The sequence below is a fragment of the Mastomys coucha genome, unplaced genomic scaffold (assembly GCF_008632895.1).
Source record: "Mastomys coucha isolate ucsf_1 unplaced genomic scaffold, UCSF_Mcou_1 pScaffold14, whole genome shotgun sequence".
Classification (NCBI taxonomy): Eukaryota; Metazoa; Chordata; class Mammalia; order Rodentia; family Muridae; genus Mastomys; species Mastomys coucha.
Genome location: NW_022196896.1, coordinates 67,285,544 through 67,302,296, shown reverse-complemented (window position 1 = coordinate 67,302,296; position 16,753 = coordinate 67,285,544). Strand labels below are relative to the sequence as shown.

At 48.1% G+C, this 16,753-nt stretch overlaps 1 protein-coding gene across 1 annotated transcript in view; it reads left to right on the top strand.

The window, feature by feature from the left end:
* The window catches only part of Tbc1d8 (TBC1 domain family member 8), a 115,646-nt gene that overhangs the window by 81,980 nt on the left and 16,913 nt on the right, over nucleotides 1-16,753 (top strand). Inside the window, exons 6-9 of the mRNA XM_031367289.1 lie at nucleotides 7,863-8,070; nucleotides 10,295-10,492; nucleotides 11,678-11,851; nucleotides 13,728-13,878. Of these exons, the coding sequence (XP_031223149.1) occupies nucleotides 7,863-8,070; nucleotides 10,295-10,492; nucleotides 11,678-11,851; nucleotides 13,728-13,878 (731 nt within the window). The remainder of the gene's footprint in view (nucleotides 1-7,862; nucleotides 8,071-10,294; nucleotides 10,493-11,677; nucleotides 11,852-13,727; nucleotides 13,879-16,753) is intronic.

Sequence of the window (16,753 nt, the reverse complement as noted above, 5' to 3'; positions counted from 1 at the left end):
AGGCTGGCCTTGAACTCAGAAATCCGCCTGCCTCTGCCTCCCAAGTGCTGGGATTAAAGGCGTGCTCTACCACTGCCCGGCAATCTTTTACTTCTTTATTACATTCTTATGCTGTGTTTTGAGTGTATGAGCATGGAGGTCAAAGACAACTTGAGAGAGTTAATTCTCTCCTCCACCCTGTGGGTCCTTGAGATCAAATCCTGTTGTCAGAATGTCTGAACCCACCAAGCCATCTGGTGGGCACCATCTTTGTGGCTAATCTAGGCAGGCAGAAGTGGAAATGGTGACTGTCGTTATCCCTCCTTCCCTCCATGTGGTAGACATGGCTTCCTGGATGGAGGTCCCCTTTTACTTCAAATATTTTTCAGCACATAAGTGTGGGCACCCTCGTGGTTCAAGTTGGTTATTCACTTTATCAGTGAACATGAAGACATTTCATTTTTTAAAAAAGATTTATTTATTTTATGTATATGAATACACTGTCATTGTCTTCAGACACACGAGAAGAGAGGGTATCAGATCCCATAACAAATAGTTGTGATCTACTATGTGGTTGCTGGGATTTGAACGTGTGTGTGCATGTGCATGTGTGTGTCAGAGGACTTTAGGTGCGCCATTCTTCAGGAACACCGTCCAGCTTTGTGTCTGAGACAGGTTCTCACTGCTCTAGAGCTCATCAAGAGGGCTAGGCTGGCTTGCCAGGGAGTCTTAGGGACCTAGCAGTGGGTGATAAGGGCATGCTACTATGCCCAGCAGGGAGCCTCAGGGACCTAGCTGTGGATGACAAGGGTGTGTCACATATGCCCAGCTGCTTATGTGGATTCTGAGGATCCGGTCATCACGCTTTCAAAGCAAGCTCCTTAGGACTGAACCTTCCCCCATCCCACTCAGAGTTCATCCCCTCACCTGCTGTTGCTTGCCCTAGGTAAGCCTCCACCAGCTGAGCATGTCTCTGTCTCTTGAGATTTTGTTGTTGTTGTTTGTTTGTTTAGTATTCCCATCTGTCTTCTTCTCAGTTGAAGACATAGAAGCTATGCTTTGCCCTGTGAGAGAGCTTGGTATGGTGGTGCCAGAGATTCCTTGGCTATTAGCTTTATCTCATGATAAAGGCTGGACCTGGAAAAAAAAATGTGAATGCCCTGAAATCCAATGTTAGAGCATGTGGAGGGTGGAATGTCAGGTTAAAGATGTTCAGCCCATAACATCTATGCAAATATCCCTTTTAAAAAACAACAACAACAACAACAACAAAAATTTACAATACTCTGTCCTAGTCATTTTACACAGAGAACACTCAGTATTGCTCAGTATTGTTGAGTATTTTCAAAACTCGAAGATAAAAAATCTTTAAAGAAATTAAAGATTGGTTATTTTTCACACATGCACTCTCTTCTCCGAACAGTCTGGGGAGATGCTCTGTAAGTGGGGGTATGTTCAGGGAGACTTCTCATCACTTCTATACGACTACTACTACTACTACTAGTTCTTCTTCTTCTTCTTCAGATTTATTTATTATATGTAAGTACACTGTAGCTGTCTGAAGATACACCAGAAGAGGGCATCAGATCTCATTACAGATGGCTATGAGCCACCATGTGGTTGCTAGGATTTGAACTCAGGACCTTCAGAAGAGCAGTCAGTGCTCTTAGCCGTTGAGCCATCTCTCCAGCCCTCACCATCACTGCTTGCTGTGTGCATTCATTTTACACCACTATTAGGAGCAAGGCTCTAAACCTAACTGCTCTTTGGGGTGACATTCCAAGTACTTTCACATGATTTGAGTTGCCTCTGTGAGACAGGTGTCTCTCTTGTGATGGACACCTCAGAGCTCTGTTCTTTCATTTTCTGATGCCCAGCCCCAGGCGTTTGCTTGCTACTCTCCCATACAGACTTTACAGCCACCTGAGGAGATTCAGCTTGAAAAGAAAGAGCCTGGTGCCATGTGAGCCGTGTGAGCTGTGTGAGCCATGCTTCCCCGTAGTCTATAAAATTTATTAGGGGGCTAGAGAGATGGCTCAGTGATTAAGAGCACTGTCTGCTTTTCCAGAGGTCCTGAGTTCAATTCCCAGCAACCACGTGGTGACTTACAACCATCTGTAATGAGATCTGATGCCCTCTTCTGGTGTGTCTGAAGTTACAATGTTTTCCTATACGTAAAACAAATAAATCTTTAAAAAGGAAGAGCCATGTTGACAGAGCCCTGAAAGCAACATGATTTGGCATGTAGGTCAATAAATCAATAGTCCTTGCAAGCTACCAGGTAAAGTCTTGCTCTTGTTGCCTGTCCACGTCTACACACCTGCAAGCCTGAGGTGTAGCCACATTGCACAGGAGTCCAGCTTGCAGCTGAGCACATGCTGGCCGGCCTTCCTGTATGCGTTGGCGTTGCCAACTGGACCGAATCTAGAGTCTCCTAGGAGATGAGCCTCTGAGCATGCCTGTGGGGTTACTGTGAAGAGGTAGGGTGGGGAGACACAGGATGGCGCAGTCTCTGGCTGTGACCCTGGGCTGTGTAAAATGGAGAAAGCTGCCTTAGAAGTATCAGCAGTGACAGGGTGTATTCGCGTCCAGTTCTCAGAGAGTGTCTCCAAGTCCTCCTCCTTGCCCAACTGAGTTCTACCTGGGCACCACTAGAGGGGAAAAAAAGGGAGGACAGGAATGTGGGGATGGCCAGCAGGTGAGTGTCCAAGACTGGACCATCTATGCCCAGGGCTGGACCCATCTATGCCCAGGGCTGGACCCAGGACCCATAACAGGTTCGAGTCTCCAGCAGCATGCCCACCTGTCAAGAACCTGGTTAGGGACTTTCTCTCAAAGTGAAAGGTCCAGTTGCCTGCCCCTGGGCTTGTTCCCATCAGGAGCTTTTGTCATGGAGACCAGGCCTGTGGGTGTAAACAGGTAATGACTCAGGCCCCTTGGCACCCTGCCTCGAGGCAGATTTTAAACTTTAGGAAAACAGCCTTCCCAGCTCAGAGCCAGGACTAGCTAGAATACCTTCCCACACACCCCCAGCTCTCTCCTTGATCCATTCTCACTTCCCTTCCCAGAATACTGCTTTCCAGTGGTGACCCTTAGGGTCAAAAAGGCCTAAGTTACTGAGTATCTGTTTACCTGTTAGTCACCTCAGGTCTATTGGTCCTTCCACTCGGTACTTGGGAGGGGGCAGGGGATGGCCCAGCCTGCCTGGTGCGAAGAGGACTGGACCCCATATCCTCAGCAGAGGGCTGGAGGTAGGGCTCTAGTGGTGGTGTTGGGGGGTGAGGGGGGGATGCTGCTGCCTGAGGAATAAGCTGATCCTGAAATCCCCAAACAGAAAGTGTTTATCCCAAAGTTAGGGTGTGGTCAGATAGCCAGCCAGTTTGTATAGAGGGAGGAGGGCAGGGGGGCTGGTAGAGAGGCAGTGAGCCTTCTGGGTCTGCGGTCTCCCTGAATTACTCTTCTCCCAGTAGTTGCTAGGCTCTGTGTCCTCAGTGGCCAGCCCCTGCCTCTGGCCTTCCTTGGCCTCATCCTACCAAGCCAGTCAGTCCTCTTTCCTGCCTTCCTCTCGTGGACACATCAGAGCTCCCACTTCCCATGGTCGGATCAGAGCAAGCCCTATGCTGGGAACAGGAGGACTGCCGGGAAGGCATCAGCCCCACGGGGCAAGAATAAGACCAGAAACACAAATTCTGAGCCAAATTTGAAGCAAGTTTTATTAACTAACTGGGCAGGTCTGTCCCGAGGATTCCTAGCATATGCACCCAGTTTACATTAGTGTTAGGAACTTATAAAAGCAAACTCACAAAGCTAAGTACTTCCCACCTGCATCCAATCAGGGGCAAGCTGTGATCAGACTGTCTGGTGAGATGGCTCAGCAGGTAAGAGCACCGTTTGCTCTTCCGAAGGTCCTGAGTTCAAATCCCAGCAATCACATGGTGGCTCACAACTACCCACAATGAAATTAAAAAAACAAAACAAAACAAACAAACTTATGTGATCAAACACACATCCTCTACAACTGGTGCAAGCATGCTTGTTTACTTATGAATGTGAAAAGATGTGGCTTATCTCACATGAACAGCCGTCAAGCATTCCAGGGAACAAGTGGGAGTCACAGGTTAGAGCAGAGGTTCTCAACCTTCCTAATGCTGTGCAATGCAACTCTTCATGTTGTGGGGACACCCCAACCATAATATTATTTTTTTCTTAAGATTTATTTATTATTATACATAAGCACACTGTAGCTGTCTTCAGACACACCGGAAGAGGGCGTCGGATCTCATTACGGATGGTTGTGAGCCACCATGTGGTTGCTGGGACTTGAATTCAGGATCTTCGGTAGAGCAGTCAGTGCTCTTACCCACTGAGCCATCTCACCAGCCCTATAATATTATTTTTATTACTACTTCTTAACTATAATTTTGCTACTGTGTTGAATCATAATGTAAATATCTGTTTTTTTCCCAATGGTCTTAGCCAACCACTGTGAAAGGGTCATTCAGCAACCCCCACAGGGGTCACAACCCACAGGTTGAGAATCATTTGGTTAGTGACGTATTTATTTTATAGATCTCTTAAGAACAGTGATTTAAACTTAAAACATAATATTTGCTGTCACAAAAGATGGATCTTTCAAGAGAGGAACTACCACCCCTCACCTCCACAGACGCTGGGCTGCTCCAAGGGCATTCTGCTGAGCAGCATGGCCAGGCCCTGCTCTCTTGAGAGCCAGTGTGAATGGTTTCCTCAGAAGCCACTTTTGCTGAAGCATGCCAACTCCTCACCTGGACCCACAGCTGACTAGATGAAGGAGAAGAGCCTGACCTGTGCCTTCTCTTTTGTCTGAACTTGGCTTGAAGGTGCAGGGATTAGGTGGTGTTCCTCACCTAGGGGTCTGGGAACGGCCCCTTACAAGACAGGGGACCCTGCTACACCTGAGGCTGTGCCTTGGAGTAGAAATAGTCATCTGGTGGCCACACCCTCATCCCCTCCAGCTTCCAGGACTTCTTCCCACCTGCCGGAGGGTCAATGAGGCCACTCCTACCTGTCCCAGGCTTCCCTCTCATGCTAATACTCTGAAGATGGACTTGGGGGTCCCTGGACCTCTTTATCTGTTCTTTGCAGTATGGATGTGTTGAATAATCTGCTTTTCATCACCCCCTGTGTCTTAGTTAGGGTTTCATTGCTGTGAAGAGACACTGTAACCACAACAAGTCTTATAAGGACAACATTTAATTGGGACTGGCTTACAGGTTCAGAGGTTCAGTCCATTATCATTAAGGTGGGAGCATGGCAGTGTCCAGACAGGCATGGTGCAGGAGGAGCTGAGAGTTCTACATCTACTAGCATTTGAAGGCTGCTAGTGGAAGACTGACTTCCAGGCAGCTAAGACGAGGGTCTTAAAGCCCAGACCCACAGTGACACACCTCCTCCTACAGGGCCACACCTAATAGTGCCACTCCCTGGGCCAAGTATATACAAACCATCACACTATTCAAACCACCACTTCTTTCTGTAATCGGCATATCAGGGTGGGAGGTTGAATTTAGCTTTTTGATCCAGCTCCGGCCTTGACAATTCTGGTTATGTTCTGTGTGAACACACACTTGAGAAGGAACTCTTCCGTGTGGACAGGGACACCGAGGAAAAGCAGCGTCTGCTCCAAGAGCCCCGTTCCTATGTTGCTAATCCCTGCATTTCCCGGACACATCGGAGTGCCCTGTTGAGGCAAGCTGGCCGCATAGCACTCACTCTGGCCTTTCGGAACCCAATGGAACAAGTCATGGTCAGTCAGGTGTCCTGTATTGGAGATGGCTAGAGATCTTGACTGCTGAAGTAGTAAGAAGCCAGGCTGGCCCAGCCTGTCACTCAGCCAGAGCCTGTGGCAGCTGCTGATACACAGCTGCATCCTGTGTGGCCTGAATAAGCAGATGGACTGAGTTGGCCTGTCAGCTCAGATGCAGCTCTTCCGTAAAGCATTCCAGGGGGTTGCTGAGTGAAGACGGAGAGAGGGAGAAATCTGGTTTGGGCACATTTGTCTGATCTAGGAGGGACATCTAGTCTTGACTAAATAAAGTTTTGGGATTAAGATTCCTTAGGAATGGAGCCTAGCTTTAATAAAGGTGTGCTCGGAGTCTAGATCTAGAACCTTCTGGTTTGAGTCTACTCCTACTGGGGCAGTGTCCACCCTCACAGGTGCTGCTTCGGAGGCTGCTGGCCTGAACTGGCTGTTGTATTGGCTCATGACTGCTGTGTGTTGGCCTTTCTGTAGAAGGAAGGATTGGGAGGCTCCATGGTGGCCCTGCCATTAATGTCTAGATCCTAGTTCTCCCTCTCCTTACCCTTGCAGCTGGAATGCACATAAGCCACAGGCTAACAGGGCCCCTCCTTCCCTGATGCCAGCCAGGAGTTGGAGATAGCCTAAAATATCTCACCAAAAACAGACAGTCCTCCTCAGTGCCACTTGAGTCACTTGAGTTTGGGGTTTACCCCGAACCTTTCATCTGAGAAGGAAGTGGCCAAACACACCCTGCCTGAGAGGATGGGCTGATGACGACCCTTATACCGAGCTGGCTTCTTACTACACAGGACCCTGTTGACGTTTTAGCTGTGCTGAGATAATGTAAGGACTTGCCAGCTGCACGTGGCTGGACTCAGGCTGCGGACTCTGTATCTGGCCCCGTACTCAGTGTCTAAGCTTCATCCACATTGCTATGTATATCAGTACCTTTCCTCTGAGTTGTTTCTATCCAATTAAAGGGGCATGCCACATTTATTTAGCTGTTTATCAGTTGATCAATCTTTGGGCCACATTCTGTTATCATTAGCGTTAATATTAGCATGTGAGTTGTTAGCAGGTCTACGTGTCTCTTGTTTGTGGACCCCCAGGAGTAGAATTTCCGGGTTAATGGTGAGTCTCCCTTAAGCAGTGAGACTGGTTTCCTACACAAAGCACCTCGTTTTGTGTTGCCCGCCAGAAGCGTGTGAACTCCAATCCCCCATATCCTGGACAACACTCGGTGACTTAGTCAGGGTCTTATTACTGTGAAGAGACAGCATGATCACAGCAGCTCTTATAAAGGACACCTTTTCATTGGGGCTGCTTACAGTTCAGAGGTTCAGTCCATTATCATGGCAGGAGCATGGGAGCAGGCAGGCAGGCATGGTGCTGGAGAAGGAGACTCTGTCCATACTGGGCGTAGTTGGAGCATATGACCCCTGAAAGCCCACCATCACAATGATACACTTCTTCCAGCAAGCCGCACCTAGTCCAACAAGGCCACACCTCCTTCTAGTGCCACTTCCTATGGGCCAAGTATTCAAACACATGAGGCTATGAGCCATTCCTATTCAAGCCACACACTTAGAGTAACCTGACTTTTTGATATTTAGATTTTTATGCCATTTTTTTGTGGTCAAACCAAACCAGCCAGGCGTTCTTATTTCTTTAAAGATGTATGTGTATGGGCACTTTGCCTGCATGTGTATGTCTGTGCACCATGTATGTGCTTTGTACTTGCAGGGGTCAGGTCACAAGAGGGCATTGGATCTTCCCTGGATCTAGAATTATAGACAATTGTGAGACTCTATGGGGGTGCTAGGAATGGAACCTGGGTGCTCTGGAAGAGCAGCCTGTTCTTTTAACCTCGGGGCCTTCTGTCTAGCCCCCAGGAATGTACATCCTGATTCATGAGCTTGTGCGGACTCAGTAGGCTCTGCTTGCTTTAAGGGTTGGCTGTGAACTTGGAGCCCCGGAGGCTGACTCAGTCTCTGGGAAATACAGCTAGTCTGCTCGCCCTTGCTGTCCAGCTGGGCCAGTGGGCGTCGAGGTATTTTTCTCTGTGAGCTTGTATGTTCATTCCCTCTGTCCCATTGCTCCCCAGGGACCTGGAGGCCAGAGCCCAGAACGAGTTCTTCCGGGCTTTCTTCAGGCTGCCGAGGAAAGAGAAACTGCATGCTGTGGCAGACTGTTCCCTCTGGACGCCTTTCAGTCGCTGCCACACGGCCGGACGGATATTCTCCTCTGACAGCTACATCTGCTTTGCCAGCAGAGAGGATGGCTGCTGTAACGTTGTTCTTCCCTTGAGAGAGGTAGACCTACCATCTCACCCATGCTTGCCTGTTTGCGCTCCTGAAAAGCACCCTTTGCCATTTGTACCCAAGTGTTTGAGCCTGTTTTATGTTGCTCAAACAAAACACTCGAGGGCAGATAAACTTATAAAGAGAAGAGTGGCCGGGTGATGGTGGCGCACGCCTTTGATCCCGGCACTTGGGAGGCAGAGGCAGGCAGATTTCTGAGTTCAAGGCTAGCCTGGTCTACATACAGAGTGAGTTCCAGGACAGCCAGAGCTATACAGAGAAAGCCTGTCTCAAAAAAACCCACCACCACTACCGACAACAAAAGAGAGAGAGAGAGAGAGAGAGAGAGAGAGAGAGAGAGAGAGAGAGAGAGAGAGAGAGAGAGAGAGAGAGAGAGAGGAGAGTTAGCTCATAAGAGAACGATGCTATGTTTTGTTTGGGCTTGGATCTGGTCAAGGCCTTATGCAAAAATGGTGATGAAGTGGCTGGAGATATCACATGGTAAAACAGAGAGCAAAGGCCAGCCCTTGTTGCTGTTCCAAGTGACCTACTTTCTGACAACTAACTGAGGTCTCCTGAGAACTGTACAAGTCCTTTCTGAGGGAACTGTTGTTCCCAGTGGCCCAACCACACCAACTAGACCCCACCTCCTCTTATCACAGCTTCACAGGGACCATGCCTCTCACTAGTGAGCCTCTGGGGACACTTGAAAATCATATCCAAACCACAGCCTCTCTGCCACTGCGTCAGGGCAGAGGAAGGGTGTCCACACACCAAGACTTTATCCTAAAGATGGCCTTCAGGTTCCCTGAGGAGCAGGACCTGAGTTGCTCACTCCTGGGGTGGCTGTGGCTCTTCTGGTATTACTTTAGCAGCCCAAAATTTGCCTAGCAGGGCTTAGTAAAGAAAACATTCCATCCTCCTCCTGATTGGTGAAGCCGCTGTTAAGGAGTGTGCCAGGGAGTTAGAGCTCTCCCCTTTCACCTTCCCGCACTAGAGAAGCAACCTATGAAAGGTGTCCCCTGCAGAAGCCAAACGGCTAATTCCTGGGCTTATGTACACTCCTAGAACTTCAGCTTAAAGTTGTAAAATATCATAATTTGGGGCTGGAGAGATGGCTCAGTGGTTAAGAGCACTGACTCTTCTTCCGAAGGTCCTGAGTTCAAATCCCAGCAACCACATGGTGGCTCACAACCATCTGTAATGAGATCCGATGCCCTCTTCCAGGGTGTCTGAAGAGAGCTACAGTGTACTTACATATAATAAATAAATCTTTTTAAAATTTTTCATAATTCTCTTATTGGGGGTCAGAGACAACATAAGCTTCTGTTCGGATGTGGGGAGCTCAGTCCTTTGGTTTCAGGCACCTTAGCACCAAGACCCCAACCCTTGAGGACTGCTGGAATCTGGCTGCCTGTGTGCCCGTCCTGGGCACAATTACTTAGAAGACTCTCCTCCCTCACCCCAGTGATCTCTGATCTCCATGTTGTTATTCTGCAGTTAACATGCTCATAAACAGTCAACTAAGAAAGCCAAGTCAGGTGTGGTCCCAGCTCTTGGGAGGCAGGAGCAGGCAGATTTCTATGAATTCAAGGCCAGCCTGGTCTACACAGTGAGTTCCAGGCCAGCTAGAGCTACATAGCTAAACCCTGTCTTCAAAAAGAAAAATAAGAGAAATCCAGAACACACATAACATGATTTATCCTCTTAGCCATTGTTAGGTGTACATTTCAAGCATGTTCACGCTGTTACATAACCATCCCCACTGTCATCTCCAGGGACGTCCATTTTCCATACTTGAGACTCTGTCCCACTTAGAGACTAAAGCCCCTTCCCTTCTGAGTTTGACTATTCAAGGTAGCTTGAATAAATGTTGTCATACAGCACCCCTGCTTTCTTTGTGCTCCTGGCTGCTGAGCCACCTTCCAGCCCTGGTGTTTATCTTTTTTATGAGTGACTTATTCCAAGTAGCACAGCTCTCCTAGGCTTCATCTATGATGTAGTATGAGTTGGAGTTTCTTTTTTGGAGGTTGATTGCTGCTTTGTGATCTGTTTGCCAAGCCCCTTAACCTATGAGCAGAGCCTTGGGCTGCTGCCCTCTTGTGGCACTGACAGGTAAACGCTGCCCAGGCCACTTTCCTGCCTTTGAACGGAGCTCTTCCTGGATGTGTCTGAGGGCATGATCACACACCTGCCAGGCTCCTGTCTTGTACTTTGTGTGTCGTCTCTGTTCCAGGTAGTGAGCATTGAGAAGATGGAAGACACGAGCCTGCTGCCGAACCCCATCATCGTGAGCATCCGCAGCAAGATGGCCTTCCAGTTCATTGAGCTAAAGGACAGAGAGAACTTGGTGGAGGGCCTGCTGCTGAGACTGAAGCAGGTCCATGCCAACCACCCTGTGCATTATGAGACCTCACCAAGTGACGACGACATGGTAGGAGCCTTTACAGGGATGGCCTTCCGAGACTCTTCTTGTGTCCTCTGGGACGGCTATGGTCTCCAAAGGGAGTGCTTGGAAATATGGGCCGTGTGGGTGTGGACGGCTGGGCTGTGCATTAGTGTAATGTGACATCTGATGGCTCTGGTGTTCTGAGTTGGGGGCTTCCTGGAGCAGAAGGGGCCATGGGGGATCATCTGCACCTTGAAGGGTTCACCAGGTGCCTCCACATACTGCCTGGGTTGGAGAAGTTGATGTGATACCCCCTCCCTCCAGGTTAGAGGAGCAATGGATCCCCCCTCCCTGTGGGGGCACTTGTCATATAACTTGAAGCAGGTATCCCCTTTTCAAGGTTGCTGGAGCTGATGCTCAGGGTCGCTCTAATCTGCTAAGAGAGAGAGTTTCTCACCCCAAGACTGGAGAGATGCAATAATGTACTTGGGTTTGCTGGGGTATCATTAGCCATGATTTCCATTAGGAAGTACCTTTTTTTTTTTTAAGATTTATTTTTTTATGCATATGAGTACACACTATAGCTGTACAGATAGTTGTGAGCCTTCATCTGTTTGTTGGGAATTGATTTTCAGGACCTCTGCTCCCTCTGGTTGACCCTGCTCGCTCAGTCCCTGCTTGCTCCAGCCCAAAGATTTATTTATTATTATAAATAAGTACACTGTAGCTGTCTTCAGATGCACCAGAAGAGGGCGTCAGGTCTTATTACGGGTAGTTGTGAGCCACCATGTGGTTGCTGGGATTTGAACTCGGGACCTTCAGAAGAGCAGTCAGTGCTCTTACCCGCTGAGCCATCTCACCAGCCTCAGGAAATGTGTTTTAATCTTTAAATTTCCATGTGTGTGTTATGGACATATATGTATGCATGTGTGTGAACATGTGTGTGTACATATGTATGTTCGTGGTAGATATAGGAATCATCCTGATCATTGAGGCAGGTTCTCTCAGTCAAACTCTGAGTGAGCTGATATGGCTACCCTTCCTAGCCAGCTTGCCCTGGGATCCCATCTCTGTCACATGTAACTGACAATAAACGCAGGTTCTAGATATTCAGACTCTGGATGCATGCTTGGCTGGGTCCCCACGTTGTTACTTAGATATTCAGACTCTGGATGCCCCACATTTTTAAGTGACGTACTGTTCTCTCTGTGCCTCCTCTTTGTCTTGCAGGCTTCACCTGTGTTTTACTCTACAAGCATTTGCACTGACAAGTTTGGGGATCTTGAGATGGTGTCTTCTCAAAGTAGTGAAGAGGGAGAGAAGGAGAAGAGCCCCCTGCCACACCCTGAGCCCCTGACTGCTGTCTTCCAGCAGTCTGGCAGCCAGAGTCCTGACTCCCGCCTGGTGAGTGAGATGCCTGTGAGCAGCAGCTCTGGGGAGTGGCGTGGCCTAGGTGGCCAGTGTGCTCTGAGTGTCCGTCGCTTCCCTTCCCTCTTTTTGTCCTAGGCACCAAGTGAAGGGCAGTAGGGAGCCGGTCCCCTCGGAGTATGGCCTGCCCAGTGGATGGTGCTGCCCCTATAGATTTCCGGGTGTGCAATGAGTCTATTACTAGCCAGGCCTTCTGTGTGTGCCTTTTACATGGGGTTTTCTTTGCTCCTCACTGAACCTGAAGTTTGCATTTTGGCCAGACTGGCAGAATCCTGGGGACCACCTGTCTCTCCCCCTCCCTGTCCCTGGACCCCAACACTGAAATTACTGTGTTTTTACCTGGGTGCCGGAGATTCAAACTCAAGTCTTCATGCTTGCACCACAAGTCCTCCTACCCACAGACCCATTTCTCCAGGCCCTGTTGCTTAATTAATTTATTTATTTATGTATAAACTTTTAAAAAAAGATTTATTTATTATATGTAAGTACATTGTAGCTCTCTTCCGACACTCCAGAAGAGGGCATCAGATCTCATTATGGATGGTTGTGAGCCACCATGTGGTTGCTGGGATTTGAACTCAGGGCCTTCAGAAGAGCAGTCAGTGCTCTTAACCTCCGAGCCATCTCTCTAGCCTGTATAAACTTTAAAAAAAAGATTTTATTTATTATTATAAGTAAGTACACTGTAGCTGTCTTCAGATACACCAGAAGAGGGCGTCAGATCCCATTACAGATGGTTGTGAGCCACCATGTGGTTGCAGGGATTTGAACTCAGGACCTTCAGAAGAGCAGTCAGTGTTCTTACCTGCTGAGCCATCTCTCCAGCCCCTGTTGCTTAATTTATAATTGTTCTTTTTCAATAGGAAGGTAGGAGTCATGTATATTTGGTGAATAAACTAGAATGGGACCCTGGTAGGCAAGTAGGCAGGAAGCCACACTGCAGCCACAGGCCCAGGTGGTGGCCCCGAGGACCAATTAACATGCATGCTGCTTCCTAACTACCGGCCTCTTACATCCAGACCGAGTCATCTTAATTGCTTTACACACTATGTGCAGCCATTCCTTGTCTGAATGACCTAAAATGTAGGTTTATGGATATATGCTACTCACATACTCATATTACTGGATAGTAATTATTATAAATAGTTGTTATAAAAGGCCTGATATTTCTGACATATGAACAGTTTTAAAGGACTTTTAGAGGAATAAATGTCCCCCTCATTTCTGATAATAAGATTGCGCATTGCAGAAGTAGCTCAGTGGTTCAAAGCACTTGTGTCTTTTTGCAGAGACCCCATTGTAGTTCATAACTTTCCCTAACTACAGTTCCAGGGGATCCATACCCCTGCTAACCCCTGTAGGCACCAGGCATGCATATGACACATGTAGGCAAAACCACTTATATAAAATACAATTTTTTTAAAAAAATGAAAATATTCTTTTCAAGGTTTCAGTTTCCCCCTCTTCTGTCAGGAAGCTCAGGGCATGCTGGACGCCTGTTACACTCTGCTGTCCTTGGAGTCAAGTGGTGTTTTAGCAGTTGGCTTTGTGTTAGTGCCCCAAAGAGGCATTAGCCCAAATTCTCCATTGCACCTGTCTCTCCCATGCAGTCTGAGCTGCTTCTGTACTTGGTGACATGTTCCTGTTATGAACTGTGCAGTATGTTCGCATAGACGCCCCTGCTAGGCTCCCTGGGGCTCTGTGTTATTTGTTCTTGATCCTTTATGCCTGGCAGCATTCGTGTTTTGTGTGTGAACAGTGTTACCACTGCTCTTCCTGATAAATTGAGACATTCTTTACACTGTTACTGATTGTGGCTTCTTGTTCCCTTAACAAACATCTCCATTTCCAGTCCCGGGAACAGATAAAAATCAGTCTGTGGAATGACCACTTTGTAGAGTACGGCAGGACCGTGTGCATGTTCCGCACTGAAAAGATCCGGAAGCTGGTGGCCATGGGGATCCCCGAGTCTTTACGTGGAAGGCTGTGGCTGCTATTCTCAGGTAGGTTTTGGTGTGTTCAAACATTTTGTAATCTTTGGAATAGATTCTGGAATGGCCTTCCTGTGAGCAGCACGGAAGGCTTGTCTCTGTGAACTACCAGCATGGTATTGGGAGCCCCTGGGGTGCTGGCTATCTGCCTTGCCCCCTTAGGAAGTATGAGGTCCAGAGCAGTGGCCTTATCTCTTATCGGCGGCTTCATGAGTTAGATGTGGTGGTGTGTGCCTGTAACCTCAGTGCTGGAGATGCTGGGACAGGATTGGAAGTTCCTAGCCAAGCTGGGGCATGCAACAGGACCAGTCTTACCCTTTCACTCACAAAAGATAAACAAAAGTGTAAGCCTGCCCCTAGTGCTGAGACACACACCTGTGATCCCAGCATTTGGGAAGTGGAGACAGGAGGATCAGAAGCTAAAGGCTAGCCTCAGATGAGTTCAAGGCAGCCTGGGCTACAAAAAAAAAAAAAAAAAAAAAAGAAAGAAACCACCTTGGGGGCTGAAGAGATAGCTCAGAGGTTAAGAGCACTGACTGCTCTTCCAGAGGCCCTGAGTTCAATTCCCAGCAACCACATGGTGGCTCACAACCATCTGTAATGGGATCTGATGCCCTCTTCTAGTGTGTCTGAAGACAGCTATAGCATACTCATATATAAATATATATATAATAAAATCTTTAAAAAAAGAGGGCTGGCAAGATGGCTTAGTGGGTAAGAGCATTGACTGCCCTTCTCAAGGTCCTGAGTTCGGATCCCAGCAACCACATGGTGGCTCACAGCTACCCGTAATGAGATCTGACACCCTCTTCTGGTGTGTCTGAAGATAGCTACAGTGTTTTACACCAGAGCGAGCGGGGCAGGAGCATGCAGGCAAATACTCATATACACGGTTATCGTAGTTCATAAATGTAAAATAAAAATAAATCTTTTTAAAAAATTAAAAAGAAAGAAAGAAGGAAAGAAAGAAACAAAGAAAGAAAGCAGAGAAACCACCTGGACATAAAGTGTCTTTATTGGATTGAGTCCTCACAGGGATGACACAGAAAAACTGTATTTGCTGACTGGCGCTATGTAGTGTTGAACTGAATTTCTCAGAGCAGTTTCCTTCCTCCACTGGTAACATGGTACCCAATGAGGTGAGATTGTAGATGTCGGCCGGTTACTTCTCAATGACCACATGAATCATCAAAGAGGGCCTCATCAGGCCTCAGTAGGATGGTAGTCCTCTCTCTATTGCTGCTGGGTGCCATCATAAGAGTCTTACAAGAATATTTCCTGAGGCCTGGGCTGAGGTGTGAATGACTTCTGAAGCTTCCTACCCAGCTGGAAGCAGGTCAGGCTTCTCCCCAGCCTCCGGGGATGGCTTTGTCCTGCTAGGCAAAGGTGCCAGGCCAAGGGAGGGCCCTGCCTCTGTGATGTGACTGTAAGCCTTGTCAGGTATTGTGGGCACATGGCCAGGAGCTGCTTCCCCATATGAGCCTGCTTGACTGTGGTCACTGGTGAGGATCTAAAGAGATGTGCCCAGGCACCATTCTGTCCCTGTTCACCCTTTTTGGGTGTCTGTCTTGGTTACTGTTCTACCACCATGACCAACGTAACTTATAAAATAAGTTCAATTGGCTTGATCCATGACCATCATGGTGAGGAGCAGATCAGCAGGAAGGCGAGCATGCTACTGGGCAGCAGCTCAGAGCTCACATGTAATCTGCAAGTTGGAGACAGACAAACAGAGTACACTGGGTCTCGTGTGGGCTTTTGAAACCTCAAAGCCAAAGCCCGGCAGTGGTGGCGCACGCTTTTAATCCCAGCACTTGGGAGGCAGAGGCAGGCAGATTTCTAAGTTTGAGGCCAGCCTGATCTACAGAGTGAGTTCCAGGACAGCCAGTGCTACACAGAGAAACCCTGTCTCCAAAAACGGGAAAAAAAAAAAAAAAACCCAAAACAACCAAACCTCAAGGCCAACCCTAGTGACACATCTTTTTTATCATGGCCACACCTCTTCTGATATGGCCACATCTCCTCTAACATGACCACACCTCTTCTAACATGACCATACCTCCTCTGACATGTCTACACCTCCTCCGATGTGCCCAAACCTCTTCTGACATGGCCACACCTCCTCAGACATGGCCACACCTCCTCCCACATGCCTACACCTCTTCTGACATGGCCACACCTCCTCAGACATTTCCACAACTCCTCTGACATTTCCACACCTCCTAATCTTTCCTAACCAGTTCACCAACTAGTCATTCAAATATGTGAGCCTATGGGGGCCATTCTTATTCAAACCACTACACTCAGGCTAGAACCTTCCTTGGACTTTCCTCAGAGCCATCCTTGCTAGTGACCGAACCCCTGCCACCCCCCATTATCTCTTTTCTCCCTCTTGAATCAGTTTGGTTCTACCCCTTTCCTGTCTAAGATTCCCGCCCGTTCATCTTACGCCTTGCATCAACTGTACAGTCCCAGCCTAGGCCAGCCTTGGCCATGTTCCTTCAAGCTCCTACTAGTGTCTGGCCCATGACGGGGCAGGCACCCACCCTTCTGCTTCCCAGGGTGTAATAGTAACTTTTATTTATCTGTTCTGTCTCTCTGAGGTTTCCTGCCTCAGTCTGCTAACCTAGGCCTAGTCCTGGAAACTTCTAGTTTCCATACACTCTTATCTAGGCCTAGAAAGTTTTCAGCCTCTGAGATTTGCTGCTGAATAAGCTCAACCTTTTCTAGCTCTTTCTAAATTCTGGCTGGCTGGTCTACTCAGCTGTTCTGGCTCTAACTCCTCTCCAAACTGATTCAGTCTGGCTTCTCTGGGCTTCTCCTGAATTGCTCTGCTTGGCCTCATACTAATATTGGCAACCTGTTTTTTTTTTTTTTCTTTAATTTA